Consider the following 14902-nt stretch of genomic DNA (forward strand, 5'->3'; position numbering starts at 1 on the left):
CTTTTAGCTGATTCAGGGGCCTTGTCTCGGTGCTTCAGTGAGTGGTAAAGTGAAGTCAATCACATGCAGAAAATTGGCTTGAGCTAGTTGGTGCTGTCATATTATTTAGAAATATGTTTGAATAAACAATTGTGGTATTGACTGTACTTAGATCCTTCGCAACTTTTGTTGGAAAACACCCCCAGTCACTGCACTAGCACTTCATACAAAAAGTAGAATTGAAAATGCCTTTAGACTGCGCTTCAACACTTCTTTAATGCTGCAGAATGCAAGGTTTTGTGACTGTTACTTCATTTAATTCATTGTAGTGATGCGCTAAATTAATATTTGCATGCTTCAGACAGCTACAGCATTAAGATGCATGTGCTGCAGATTGCTCCAAAATCAAAATTTGTCTGCTCCAACCTGCTCCAGAATGAAATATCATCTGCTCCAAAAATTGCTCCAAAATGACTTTGGGCACTCCCACCATTGCACTGCGCATGGTGCACAAATCATCATGTGTCAGTACAGGTTGAGGGTGATGCGACCTAATCATTTGAAATTGGCAATCGGCAAACAAAATGCTAGCCACAGCACGTTTCTGGCACATGCAATTGCTTCAGGTTGTTTGCTGTTTTTGTAAACAAAAATGTAGTGGTGGCCATGCAAGCCTGCCGTAGTGGTATTTTACCCCAAGAAATGCATATGAGCCCTTTTTGAACTCGTTATCGTTACATGTGTGGACAGTGTGGGAACTGATAACATTACGACAAATTCTGTTAGGGCGAGATTTCAGTTTAATGATGTTACGTAGTACATTTCATCCTATGGGCGTCTGCTGGGCATACAAAAATACTTCGTTGTGGTGATAATTTCATTGTCTTGGGTTTTGCAATTTTGTTATCATGGGATTCGACTGCATAATGTGCAGTTTAGTTGCAGAGACTTTCTAATCTTGTGTACATACCCCTTGCAGTTGCAGACATAGGCAGCATGTAGTGTCGCTGTTGACAGTAGCGATGGCCATTAGGGGTTACTAGCTTTTTCCTGGCCCATAGAAATGCGTGGGACCAAGAAGTTTCCAATCTAACTTCTTCATTGCACAGTGCAGTTATGAAGTGAGCATTTCGTGAGAAAGTTTCTCTTGCATCTTAAAAGAGCTCGCAAAGCAAAGCAACGGCGATTTCAAACCAGGTACGTTTTTTTAAACGTAGGTCTGTAGGCAAACAAAATGCCCCCAATGCACTCGCCGCATTGGAATGCCAGCACCTCGAGTAAGTTTATTCAGACAAGTTCCTAAAGCAGTCTAAATCTGTAACAGCAAAGTCACTGAATGAGTCACTGGGACCAAGAGCAGTGTGTTGGCTGTCTCTCGGTGCTGTTCCAAGTCTGCTGCTGCTTTTGTGTTGCGTGTAAGAGGAAGCTTTAGCTCGGAGCCAATTCTGATGCCACCTATTCAAATACTACATGTAAAATGCAGGAATGCTTTCAGGAGACATCCGCCAGACTGATTTCAGTGAAACCTTTGCCTTTGAGAAAGAAAGTTAAGTTCTTGTGACTGTAGGAAAAAAACTTTTGACTTAGGGCATGGAAGCTTTTACAATACTGTAATTATGAGAACTAGTAGTAAACTTTAGAAAAAAATTAGAGCACTAAGTTAACAAAGCCGTAGCTGTGCTCTAAATACAGATATCACAGTTCTGTAAACTGCAACTGTTAAAACATCCAAAGAGCACAAATTTGATACATAGATTTACAGATTACATGTAATTGTTAGATTGTTTACAAGCGTTTTAAAAGTTTCCTACTCACAAATTAGGGGTATATATTCCAGAGTGATGTATTACACACTAATTTTGTCTGCTTTAGATGTAATTGTGAAGTTCACTTTACAAAATTATGGTACATACTGTATCTTTATTGCTGTTATAGTGGTAAGCTTGATATGCGAGTTTTCTTGTTGTTCTAAATTTGCAATTTTCAACAGATGTCTTAAAATAATTGATGACCTAAATAAGAGATCTGTTTGGTACAGTAATTAGATTCCAACTTCTTTTAAATGCAAGAAACCTCGCAAAATTTGGTGCAGTGTTTGCAGAAAAACTATTTCTCTGTTACCATGTATTCAAATAAGAGTGCCCCAGCTAAAACTTCCTCTTGATCAATATATTGTTTGTAAAGCGTGCGTGCATCCCACAAAATGTGTGTGCTTAGGGCAAGCAGAGGTGTACACTCGTTCAGTCAACTAATCGACCATCCCTCGTCTCTCTCTCTCTAACATGCAGTGCAAGGGGAAAAGCTGATGTGCAAGTGCTGCTCCGTAGAGATCAACTCCATGGAGCAGTACAAAGCGGTGAGCTCTGGTTTGTGCAAGCGGTATTGTTGACAGTTGGACGCCCAAGGCTGTCTTGCCTGATATTGCCTCTTTGTTTGCCAGTAGAAACAACTTTTAAGGTGTTTTTTTTTTTGCTTGATCATGAATACCACTGCAAAAGGAAAGGTGAATCACTGAGTGAGCAGGCAAGTTCAAATAGAGGCATCTAAAAAGAAGCACAAAGAAATAATGAGGAGAAATAGTTATTCCTGTACGCTACATTTGTGATGACCTGGTAGCTCAGACCCATCCTAGTTACATTCATGTTGTCAGTTTAAAGGGGCCCTACGAGTTGAATAATGCATGCTGGTTTAGTGCACCAGCATTACAACACTCATGCGAACGAATACGTGGTGGCATCTGTAGGTTACCTTGTGTCATGGGGAGGAGGAAAGGGTGGAGAGGAGAGAAGTGTGTGAGTGAAGCAATCTGATGGGGGAGGGGGGTTGGGGGGGCGGAATGCGACCACTTTTATTACAGGTTTGCTTACCACAGGACAATGTTTCAGCAGCAGCACAAGTGCAGAGATCAGAGCATTTCTTAGGAGGGTTGTCCTTAAAGTAAGGTTCCTAATGACCTTTCACAATGAAAACATGCTTATTAGCATTTAATAATACATATTTGGAAAGATTAGACTTTCCCCTATTTTTGACATAACACAATGAAAAGCATGTTTATTAGCATTGAATAATACATTTCTGGAAAACTTGGACCTTCCCCTATTTTTCAACAAGATTGCCGTTGGGATCAATGCATTTTTGCATGCGGTGTGCCATCTTCTTTATGCCTTAATCTTAGAACTCTCCTGCCGTGCCGTGAAGGTAGCTTAAAGCCTCTTCTTTCAGCTCCTCTCCGGTTCTGAAATGTGTCCCACTCACGTGTTTCTTCAATTCAGAGAAGAGATGGTAGTCACTTGGGGCTATGTCTGGGCTGTGGGCTATGTCAGGGCAGGTGTGTGACACTATCCAATCCAAATTTGTTGATGAGATCGTTTGTTACACGAGTGATGTGCGAACGAACGTTGTCCTGATGGAAACACACTCCCTTTCTAAGCATGTCTCTCCTCTTGTTTTGAATCGCATGGCGAAGGTTCTGCAATGTCTCACAGTAGTGGTCTGCATTGATTGTTGTAGCGGCAGGCATATAATCACACACTATAACAACCCCTTCCTGTCCCAAAAGACGTTCGCCATCACTTTGCTGGCACACAGTGTTTGTTTGAACTTCCATAGCTTTGGCAATTCTGGATGTTTCTACTGACCGCATTGTTGTTTTGTTTCTAGTGTTGTGTAGTGGATCCAGATCTCGTCCCCAGTGACAATAGTCCAAGAATTCCTTGCCATTGGTTTCGTAAGCTTGAAGAAATTTGCAGTCCGCTTCAACACGTTGTCGTTTGTGGTCTTCCACAAGCATTCTTGGGACCCACCTTGCACAAAGCTTGGCATACCTTAACCCTTTGAGGGTCGATTTTTTTCACCATATGCAACCGCCCAGGGTCGATTTTTTTTATTGCAGATTCCGATTCTTCTTAGAGACTTATTTAGAAACAAAAATGAACAATTTTTCTAGGGTGACCGTAAAGTGAGGAAAAAATATTTTGCGTCGGTATATATGCACTCTTCATTCATGAATAACAACAATAAAAATGGAAATAAACTTATGAGAATTAAAAATTTTTATGCATTTTTATGCACATAGCTCAAGGCTTTAAAAATCCGCACACGAGAATATTTCGCAAGCCTCAAATGTTCCTGCTCTTATGCTAATACATACATCCATAGCGTAATCAAACTGCATAGGTGCGCGCACTCATGAAAACTGTTTGGTTGTGTGCCCATCAAAAAAAGCAACGCATGTGACAAACCTCCGCTAATCTTCATCTTATCGTCAAACAACTAGGGCATATAGTTCTCGCGAGTCTTAAAAAAAAAGAAAAGAAAAGAAGCGGAAACGCATGTACGGCGGCATCCTTCCTATGCGCACCTCTGTGAGCACTAAACAAGCGAGAAACAAGCGGTTGCCCTTTTAGCAATTAGGAATGAGATAGCCATCACTTTTGCAAGTGCAAAAAGTTGAAACCGCCCGCGAAACAAAATCCAAACGGCCGCCCACACGCGCGCGCTTCAATGCGCGAGCAGTAGTATATAGACGCGCTGGAGCAAACTAGTGCTAAAACAAACCATGCAACGAAAACCGAGGAAGGGAGGCGCTCAAAAAAAATTCCCTGTATCCCTGCATAGTGGCAGCACATGACTACTGTACTCGATTGCGCATGCCTCATGCCTTTTCTTGTTTACATTAGGATCTAGCGGCCGGAAAACATATACAGTCATAGTCTGCTGCAGAGAAGGGCGACGCATTTGGGTTATCGTCTATTAAATGCATGCAGTATGCTTCCAACAGTACCACACACTAGGAAACAAATGGGGAAGATGTTTATCACTATATACAGTAGTGCTCCATTTATACGTTCCTCGCTGTTGCATTTTCTCGGCTGCTACATCGTGTTTTCGAGGTCCCAACCTGAATCTCACTTAGTACTCCTATGTATTATGTTCCCATTTAATACAGTGCCATTCTGTAATGTGCCCGCTTCTTACGTTGCATTTAAAAGTGGACGATACATAGATATAACGGTGCAGGGAGAAATTGGCTCTCGTGTCTTACAACAAGCAACCAATTCGTTGCAACAAGCAACCATTTCAATGCAACAAGCGACCAATTCATTACAGAAAGCTACTTATCCGTTGCAACAAGCTAACAATTCATTGCAACAAGTGACCAAAGTTTGCAATAAACGAACAAAATTGCACAAGCCAGGTATCACACAAACATTGGGAGAAAGGAAGCGCAGACGAGTTGGCTAAGCATCTGAAAGAGTGCATGTATTAAAACCTACCAGGTACACGCACACTGGGCCAATTCTGCGAAGTACAGGGCTACATTTTCTTTGGGGCCTGCAAGGGTCTTATTTGCATTTCACAATTGCTGCTTCTCTTTAGTCAACTTCGATGCAGTAGTACCATGTTATGCGGTGAAGCGTACATAAAATACTGCAATAGAGGCCACTATCACAGAAAACCGTATGTGTCCCTCAATTATACATACATGCATGTGCCATTCCTGGTCACAGTACAAGTGCCGAGACATCAGTAACTTCACAAACAGACCGAGTGGCTGCACGTGCAGCCACTCGTTATGTTTGTGACGTTGTGGTGATTTACGCCCTTTATTCGAACCTCGCTGCTGACACCCGTTATTGCAATCGCACCGCTGGCACGAGTTGTTGCAAATGGGTCGCAAGCCCCAAGGGTAGCGTTGGCCTGGCGGCCTGGGGCACAGCTGGAAGCATCCGAAGGTCCGAGTAAAGTATGAGTCGACTGCTAACAGAACAACTTGTTTATTCTAGCATCGCAAAAGAGCGGCCGGTCAGGTCGACCGAAGTGGAGAGACGGGAGAGCACGTTACTCTACAGAAGAAATCAGGGCCTCTCTCCTGGTGTCCGGGGGCAGCTGCTTTTATACTCCCGGAGTTGAGGGCAAGAGGGAACGTCACGGGACGAGACCACGTGACGGCGAGGCACGGACACGCTGAGAGATATGTTGAGACGAGTGTAATAACGCATCAGCCGGGCCGGCGCCGGCCAGACCTCCTTGCTTCACACTTGGGGAGCTCCTCTCCCCGGCTGCCGCGCTTTAACAAGCGTGGGCACACACACACACACGCACACACGAAGACACGTGGCACTGAAACACGCCTGGAAGCACTTGGCGGGGAGGCTTTGTGGCAGCTCCGAACGGGCCAAAATGTCCGCCGCTTTGAACGAAGCCCCGGCGTCCGTTGCATCCACGCCGGCTATTGGCGGCGAGGAGTTACGGAGTCGCCATCTATCGGAAGCGCCTCGCTGGCGTAGTATGAGGGATCACGTGGCGCGCTCCTCATAGGTTTTGCTGTCAGCGCTCACTGAAAACACCACGCGCGAGCTCTCCCGGACATTTCTGTAAGTACTTTCGAAATGAGAGAAGTTTCTTACTGTCTAAATAATAATCTTGGGCAAACTGAAAGCACACAATCGTTTACAGACGCTATCTCTTTACCGAATACGTACAGCGAACGCCACTGCGCGCGGTCGCCGCGATGGAGTCTCCCGAACCGGCTTCTTGCGTGAAAGGTAGGTAAACGCTGGGAGCAAAGTATGTGAAATATGTTCTTACAGTGTTGGTATAACTAAATGGAGTGTAATAGAACGAAGCCTCAATGCAGCGATCGCGCAGATTCGCAGCGACCGACTGCGCGTCTGCATGCTTGTCCACGCACTGTGTCGCTTTCTCCGCGCGCGCATTTTCGCACCGTGCCATGAGCTTTAGGCCGCAGAATATGAGCATTTGACAGTATACAAGCAACCATTGTTGCGTGGGCGCTATCAGAGCTGTTCAAAAATAATTTCATTGTAGAGACTTCGACGCCTATGGGGACTGTGATGTGCCGTCGCGATGATTCAATCTTTTTTTTCTTCTAAATTCTTCGACCTTTCAATACTATTTCTCGAGTTGTGTCGCACTGTATGTTTATAGGTGTTCTCAGCATGCAATTTCCTGCTGCTCCTTTTTCGTAATCCAATGCATTAATTCATAACACAAACATGACCATATACCATGCTTTTTTTAAATGTGCTTTTTACCGCTGCCTTTCCACTCCACTGAACTTGCCAGTATCTATAGCATCGACAAGTTCATAGACCAAACCGTCATGACGTTAGTCGGGCAGCGGACTCGGGCGAGCATCTCAGTGCGCGTTTTCAGAACATCGCAGACCGGGCGCCGTAGCAGAAATCTTCCTCGCGTCTGTGCTTGCTGCATACCCGAGTTGTAGCCGATGACTGTTTGCCGGTTTTATGTTTCACGAGCCAAGCTTCACGCAGCTTCTTGTCTTGCGGCTACGTGTGAATAAGCCTCACACCGGCCTCCGTTACGTGCGTCCGGCCCTGCGGCACCGAGCAGTAGCCTACCATGTTGCGCGCCTTCAAAGGAAGCCACTACCTATTGTAGTGCTTTCAAGCGTTGTAAAGGAGACACTCGAAGCGGGAAAATTTCGCCACTAAATGAGGACCGCAGCGTACGAGGGAATTTAAACTCGTTTTCAGCTCGCTTCGGCGCACCCAAAGCAGCCGACACGGCCGCTATGTCCACGTGATCCCTCCTAGCACGTCACGCCGACGGTGGCGCCAGCTTTTCCAGTGGTGGAGCTCGAGGCCAATACCGCGCGTCGTAGGCGAAACGTAACACCTTCCTCACAGTTACGTTTTCCTGGCTGGTACATTTTTTTGTTCACCGTTCCTTTAAAAACGTATCAGCGGGGTTCTGCTGTAATTGGTGGCGATAGCTGTGAATGCGGTGTACAATGACCTGGGAAGTAATTTGCTGCTGCAAGAACGAAAAACTAAGTGTACGCTGGCGTTTTCACGTAAGACGGGGGGGTAAATATTACGATGAAGCTGCTGCAATGGACAACTACTGTTCTCAATTGCGCATGGCTCACGCATTTGCATGTTTACATGGGGTCTACCAGCCGGAAAATGTATCGTATGATCGCAGTTAGGCAATGTAGTGAATGTTCATCCCAAACGAACATTTTTTCTGGGAATGTATGAAGCAGTAAAAAGATAAGTCTAACTTTCAATTGCGAATGTTGGCTCTGGGAAATTGTACGTAATGGGATCATATCAACGAGGCTCTACTGTACGTTCATTCCTTGCAACCAAAATAGCTCCAAAACAGGTCAGTTTGTAGTGACAGCCCTGAATTTTTCTCCCCTTTTCCAAAATGGCTCACTCCTTACATTGTAAAAAGAGGAGACAGAGCGAAGGCTCACTCTCCAGGCTTCTTGAAAACCATAATTTCAACAATTGCCTATGCAGTGCAGTCCTTTTATAACAATGATGAGCCAACTGAAGGGTATTAACTAAAGTATTAGGGCTAATGTGTTATTCACCACATGTCGGATATATAACAATTGAAATTCTGCCTTTTGGGCAATGTTTTTCATGCAGAATAATCATAAAATTTGCGTTGCTAAGTTCTCCTTAACCAATACGAGGCGAAAAGTTGTGAACTTTTCGCCCTGCACTGTGCAGCTGGTGCCACAAGATGGCACCAGCTGCTTCGTGTTTCTGTCATTGGCGAGCATCCAGAGAAGAGAAAAGAAAAAAAAGAAATGCAGCGAGTGAACCATGCCTGCACTCCCTTTCTACAGTCTCCATCCATTTCTCAGCGAGCGTGGAAATGCATCACGGAAGCAGCGGTAGGTGCGCTGACAAATCGCAAATCTTTGTTGCTTGAGACAAAGCTGCAAATTTTGCAACACTTAAAGTACGAGTTCGCACAGTTGATGATATTGATGATTCTGAAAACCAGGAGCGCCACGATCATGAAGCCTGGAAACAGTGGCCATGCTGATCAATGGAAAAGGCGGGCTTTGTGAGCCAGGGCGAAGCCCCCCATGTGTGAAACCAACACGGTGGAAGCCGCTGACATTACCGAACTCTGGGAGCACATCGCTACTGGCAATAAAATAGGTGGGGCTTCAATGGAGGAGTTTCCAAGTGCAGATAACGCTGCCTTATTCTGCGAAGAATCTCTGACAGGGCGGTTGCTGTCGTGACAAACAGCAGCACTGTGCAACGGAGGTGGTGTCAGCAGCTGCAGTGAAGACGAAGTTGACAAAGGCGCGTCTTTGACAGTGACCGCAGTGTTTACCCAAAGTGCACTGTTGTCGATCTAGTCGCTCATTAATTTCATGCACACTAAATTATAGGTGTCAGTGTTCACACAGCAACTGGACGCGATGCGCACTGCGGTTGTGAGCCTGAAACTTCCTCTAAAGCAAGTGCAGATTGTGGACTATTTCATTGCATCTAACACTTGACTCACTGTTTAGAGGCATAAGCAAACATTTTATTTTTTCACAGCCTACTTTTGCAACGTCGATTTTTTTATCGCAAGTGGCAAATTTGGTTTCAGAGCTACAAAGGTATGTTCGGTAGCTTTCCTTACGGCAGTCCAAATATAGCAATGATCAGTTATAACGATCACATTTTTCATTCTTCTTCATATCATTATAAGTGGACTGCAAGTGATGATCGAGGCCTTCATAAGTGAAATTACACCTCATCAATTTTACGTGGTTTTTCTTCAGTTTAGGGTTATGCCAAAGGTTACACTAATCTCTGACATTATTATGCACCAATTTTACAAATAATATAGTCTACACTGGCCAGCTTGAGACTGCTGAAGTTTGCTTCACTTTAGCTGCACACATGTCAAGCATTTCACAAGCACATGGCACGCTGCGACACAAGCTTGTGTTCTAAATAATAGACAGCTTTAGTTTAGTGTACGCAACTATAGCGTACACTATACGCTATAATCTAGCGTACGCTAAGCAGCACACATTTTCTACAGTTTTAGTTGGCCAGCGATATCTTCGGATCTCAGAGGCCATATGACGTCGTTGCGGCTATTTCGCGCCTGTAGCGATAGGTGGCGCTGACATCTTGAAAGTTTCTTTCATTAGGCTTCGACTCGTTTGAAACGAGAAGCGATCTCGAAAACACCACGAGGTTATCCATAATACTCTGTCGTCGATCGTGCCTGAGACCAAGCAAAAGCCGTTTACGCAGTAATTTGTTAAGAACGAAGTGCATTTTACAAAAGCAACCTCAAATTCCATTCGAAGCGGGCAGCTGGGACCGCCACCATGTTTCCCGCAAACTCCGCAAACCACACAAAAACGCTAACGCTAAGTCGTTTGTGTTGCGTATGCCCGCTATACCCGCTATTTCGTTTAGCGTTCAGCGCATGCGCAGTGACGACCCATTATTTTTTAGCGTACGCTATACCAAAGCTGTCTAATATCTGCCATCATCAAAAATCTGTAATTTGTTCAAAACTCAGTTGGATAAAGCAAAGTAGAAAATTATCTTACACCAGAGTACATTCCATGCATTCTGCTAGATTATTTCGTCACCTTGAGGACTAATCTTAAAGTGAAACTCATTGATATGTTTTGCAGGGCTTTTTTGTTCCATACCTGCTGGCATACCAGCGAGCATCGATTTTTCCAGGACGCCACTCTGACTTCCTGTTATCGATTCTTCTGGATAATTGGCAGTGTGCCAAAAAACTATGGCGCACATTCTAAATAACCGTGTACTCTTGCAGGGTAAAACAATTTGCATCATCGATTTTTACCTCCATCCTTGCGTCACAGGGCAAGTGTGCATTCGCCAAAGCAAATCATATTTCTTGACAACTAGAAGTCACTGTCTTTAAAAGCACTTCATTCGTGTAACACTCAAAGGTTTTCAGGTCTTCAGAAATGTAGAATGTGCAGAATACAGTGTTGTTTTTAATTACTGTGGCAGAGGTAGTCGCCGAAGGGTAGATACTGAAAGAACCGATAGGAGACATGCAATATATTAGCCAAGTCTGGCTTAGTCTAAATGGCATATTTGCCAGTTTGCTTGTCTCACTCAAAATGTGTTCCAGGACTATGTACTTTTTCCATTCCAACTACATTCCAGAATCTCGGGCTTTCATTCCATTCCCATTCCATCTGTTCGTCTGGTACCATCATTCTAGTCCCATTCCATTCCGGGTGTTTAAAATGTGGAATGATTCTGGAATCAGTTCAGCTTCAGAGTTGCCATTCTACAACTCTGGTATAATACTTGTCATTTATAGCAAATTTAGCTGAAGTGCAATTTTGTTGCAGTTGATCTTTAGAGAAGGGGGGTGTTGACCTGTATTTTAGAAGTTCAACTTGACCACGCATGCCTGCCACATAAAATTAGGACACTTCTTTAGTATGAAGGTTATGAAGCACTTATGAAGTGTTTTAATATGATACTAAAGGGCATGTCGAAATGCTAGACGTTGCATCATCTATATTATTTTGACTTCATGACACAGCACAAAATTTTCCTTTATCGTCCAATGATGAAACTAAGTGTGGTGATGTTGCTCATAAAAAAAATTTTCTAGAGCGCAGCGCATGTTTCTTCTGACCCGAGCTTGTGTGTTGGCAGCCGCAGTGATCGCAGGAATGGAGCGAGCCAGTGTATCATTACGTCATAATGCATCCACCTCCTGAGTGCAGGACACAAAACTGGTTCATAAAAACAAATACAAATACAGTCAAACGTGCCTACTTATAGCAACACTCAAATTCCTAGAAGGTTACATTCTTATAACTGATAATCTTAATAACTGAGTTGCACAAAAAAAAAGGACAGACACTGAAGCATTTTAATTAGACAGAAAGAAGTATAGTCAAACCCACATAACAATATTGGTTTCAACATTATATCGAATATAACATAGAGCAGCAGAGTCACCATGAACTTCTGTGTGTGTTCTACGGCAAAATAAATCACTTACTACAGTCGACTCTCGTTACAATAGACCCTGACAATCCGACAAAAAACATCAGTTTTATCCGAAGTCCGTAATATCCACAACACCTCACTTTCGAAACTTTCGTGACAATGTCTAACAACTTTATTGCAAAGAGTTAGTAATGAATGTTCCAAGTAAAAAACAAACAAAAAAAGTTGCAGTTTCGCCCGAAAGCCAAAGCATCAATTGCGAGAGCAAATTAAGCAAGCTAAGCGGGGCAGCAGCAGCGAGCAAATTGACCTTCGTGCTGTCTGTTGCTTCAACGTGAACAAAACGTCGAAAGCACAGCGCATACAATGCTACCGACACTGGGTGCACTTTGTCCACATCGCAGATCACTTTCAAGATACAGCACTCATGCAGGCAAGCATTTTGTCCACATCACAGAGCGCTTTCAAGATACGGTGCCCGCGTAGGTGAGGACTTTGTCCACCTTGCAGAACGCTTTCAAGATACAGTGACTGCTGTAAGCAGCAACCGCTGGAGTTGAACACCCTTTCTCCCTTGCCTCCCCCTGCCCCACGCCTTGTGTGCGAAAGAAGACGGTGCGTTTCTGCCCCGCCTTCCTTTCTTGCGCGCACGACATTGAGCTGTAACCGTCGGCTGACCCTTGCAAGTCAGTTACCAGCCCATGTCGACATGGCAAAAGTACATTTTATGCACCTGATTTAGAAAAAAATTGCTGCTAATTTTATGTGCTGTAGCTGATAGTTCATTCTAATGTGTTTCATTAAAAGCGAACTTTGTTGCAACAATAAAATAGGTAGAACAAATTAAGGGTGAAATACGGTCTGTTATGTCTGAAAGTGTTGTACCCGGGTCCGTTGTAACGGGCGTAGACTGTTCAATGTTCCCGTGTTGCACTAGTGGTTACAATAATTAAATCTGGCTACTGAGTGTCTGTGCCGGAAGAAAAAGAATTCAAAATCCAGGAAAAGGAAAGAAAAAGAATGCGTGTTCCAACCGCCACCCCTTGCCTGCATGCCACACACACCACATCGACAACCCTGAAGGCAAAGGCACGCAGTCTATCCAGACTGCAGACAGGGGTGGCAGCTTGCGTTTGTTTTTCTTTTTCAGTAATTCACGTTCCTGTTCTTTTCTACGCAGACACTCAGTAGCCAGGTTTCACTATTATAACCAACAATACTATTCAGGAGCATTGTAGTAAGCATTTTATTTTGCCATAGAACACACACAGAAGGTCACAGTGCCACGGCTGCTCTGTGTTATATATGATATATTGTTAAAACCGATATTGTCATAAGTGGTTTCCACTGTATAGTAAAATAGTAAATTATTCAGGGTGCTCCAATACTTGTCATTGAATTTTTAATACTTTAGAGCATTTTAATCTTTGTTTAACACATGAAAACAAGTCGAAACTGTTATGTCAGTACTCCTTTGAGATGATTGGCTTGAGGTAGCAGTCATTCACCTTTGCTGAAGATGCAGCGTCAATCTGGAGAATAAGAGTGAATGAACAGCCCTCATTTTTGCCATTTAGCTAAGTGAAAGTATTAAAGAATCCTGCGCATAAGCTTCAGGTGTGCGTTATGTTTCTTTGCAGCACATGGGCAGCACAAGACACAAACTGATATCACAGAAAAAGCCACTCAAACCAGAACGTGCAATGAAGAGGGCCCTCAAGGTGAGCATTTTATCGCTGCATTTTTGGTACAGGGCGGCATGACCTTTGGAGTACGTATTTTCAAAAAATGCTGTTGCATTTTTTTCTCTAAGTGACTCAAGACGTGCAGGGTATTAAGTTGTCTAGTGTGCAGCACATTGCTTCATGGTGACTGCAGAGGGCTGTGTGTGAGCTGCCTTGTAAGTCACTCTGTTGTTTCAACATCTTGCGTGTTCAAAAACTGCAAATGTTGGGTCATGATAAGATGTCTCTGCCGTTTCCCCATGTTGGTCAATGTTTAGGAGCATTCAGATGCTGATGCTCATTTTGTGCTTATAGCAGGGAATGCTGTGGAAGCAAGAGCAATTTGTCATACTGCCTGCATTCATCCCCATGCTGCACTTGTCCAGCACACTACGTTCCACAGCCAAAATCTTCAAATCATTTTGACGATTGCTCATGGATGCGATAAGTTGATAGGGTGGGTCCTTGTGATCATCAAATGCCAAATTTTGGTGTTCTGCATAAGCTGTGTAATTCAGCATTAGGTCTTGAACATCTACATCACTGCTGATTGCAGTGGCACCGCTTCTTGTGTTTTCAGCTGCCTCTGCCCACTCTACGTAGAATGGGCAAGCGATTTCACTCGGGCAACCAATCCACATTACATCATTAGGAATACTTAAACCATACCACCTGATTAGGCTTACATTTAGTGGTATATTACATGTATACAGTCGAACTCACTTGTAACAATCTCAAATATAACAATTTATTGGTTACATTGGAGGCTGATTCTAATGGAGAAAAGAAACATGTTGTCACAGTTCAAGGACAGAGAGCATGCCGCTTTTATTGTCCAGAGAAAGGTACGCCGGAAAGCATAGAAAAAGCATGTGTGTTTTGGGAGAGCTAGCAAAAATGAAGGCAGTGAGATAGAAAGACCCCAAAAGCGAGGGAACATTTAAGTGTTGAAGAAAAAGCAGGGCTCTGCCTAAATGCGATGGATTGCTGCTGGGATGATGGGAGCACTGGCATACATCGCCGCTGGGAGTGAACACTGGCTACAAGGACAGTCGCCGATGGACGTTCGCTACAAAGGACCCCTAGACTGCAGAGCTAAAGGGAAGAAAGGAATGGAAAAGTGAAACTTGAGGACTGGCTGGCTTTACGTGATCATAAAACACAGTCATTTGCCTCTCTGTCAGCTTTGCTCCTAGCAGGTGACGAGTTAACTTTTTGAAATGGTTGACAGAACTGTGAAGTGTGCAGAACTTCTAGTGCTGTCACGCTGTTTTTGATGACCACTGACGAAAGCACAATTCTGAACCATCACGCTTGGATAAATAGTTTGCCTTCCGAGCTGTTACAAGACAATGCCCTAGCTTTGGCAGCATTGCCCGTTAATTATAGAATGAAGTACTGTAGTACTGTGTAGATGACAATGCAGCGTCGTATAAA

The 14902-nt window shown here is 43.9% G+C and overlaps 1 protein-coding gene across 1 annotated transcript in view; it reads left to right on the forward strand.

Annotated features, from left to right (window-relative positions):
* The window catches only part of LOC135899222 (glutamic acid-rich protein-like), a 57633-nt gene that overhangs the window by 17779 nt on the left and 24952 nt on the right, over positions 1-14902 (forward strand). The window contains exons 5-6 of the mRNA XM_065428488.1: positions 2268-2335; positions 13382-13462. Of these exons, the coding sequence (XP_065284560.1) occupies positions 2268-2335; positions 13382-13462 (149 nt within the window). The remainder of the gene's footprint in view (positions 1-2267; positions 2336-13381; positions 13463-14902) is intronic.

Source organism: Dermacentor albipictus, chromosome 5 (genome assembly GCF_038994185.2).
Source record: "Dermacentor albipictus isolate Rhodes 1998 colony chromosome 5, USDA_Dalb.pri_finalv2, whole genome shotgun sequence".
Classification (NCBI taxonomy): Eukaryota; Metazoa; Arthropoda; class Arachnida; order Ixodida; family Ixodidae; genus Dermacentor; species Dermacentor albipictus.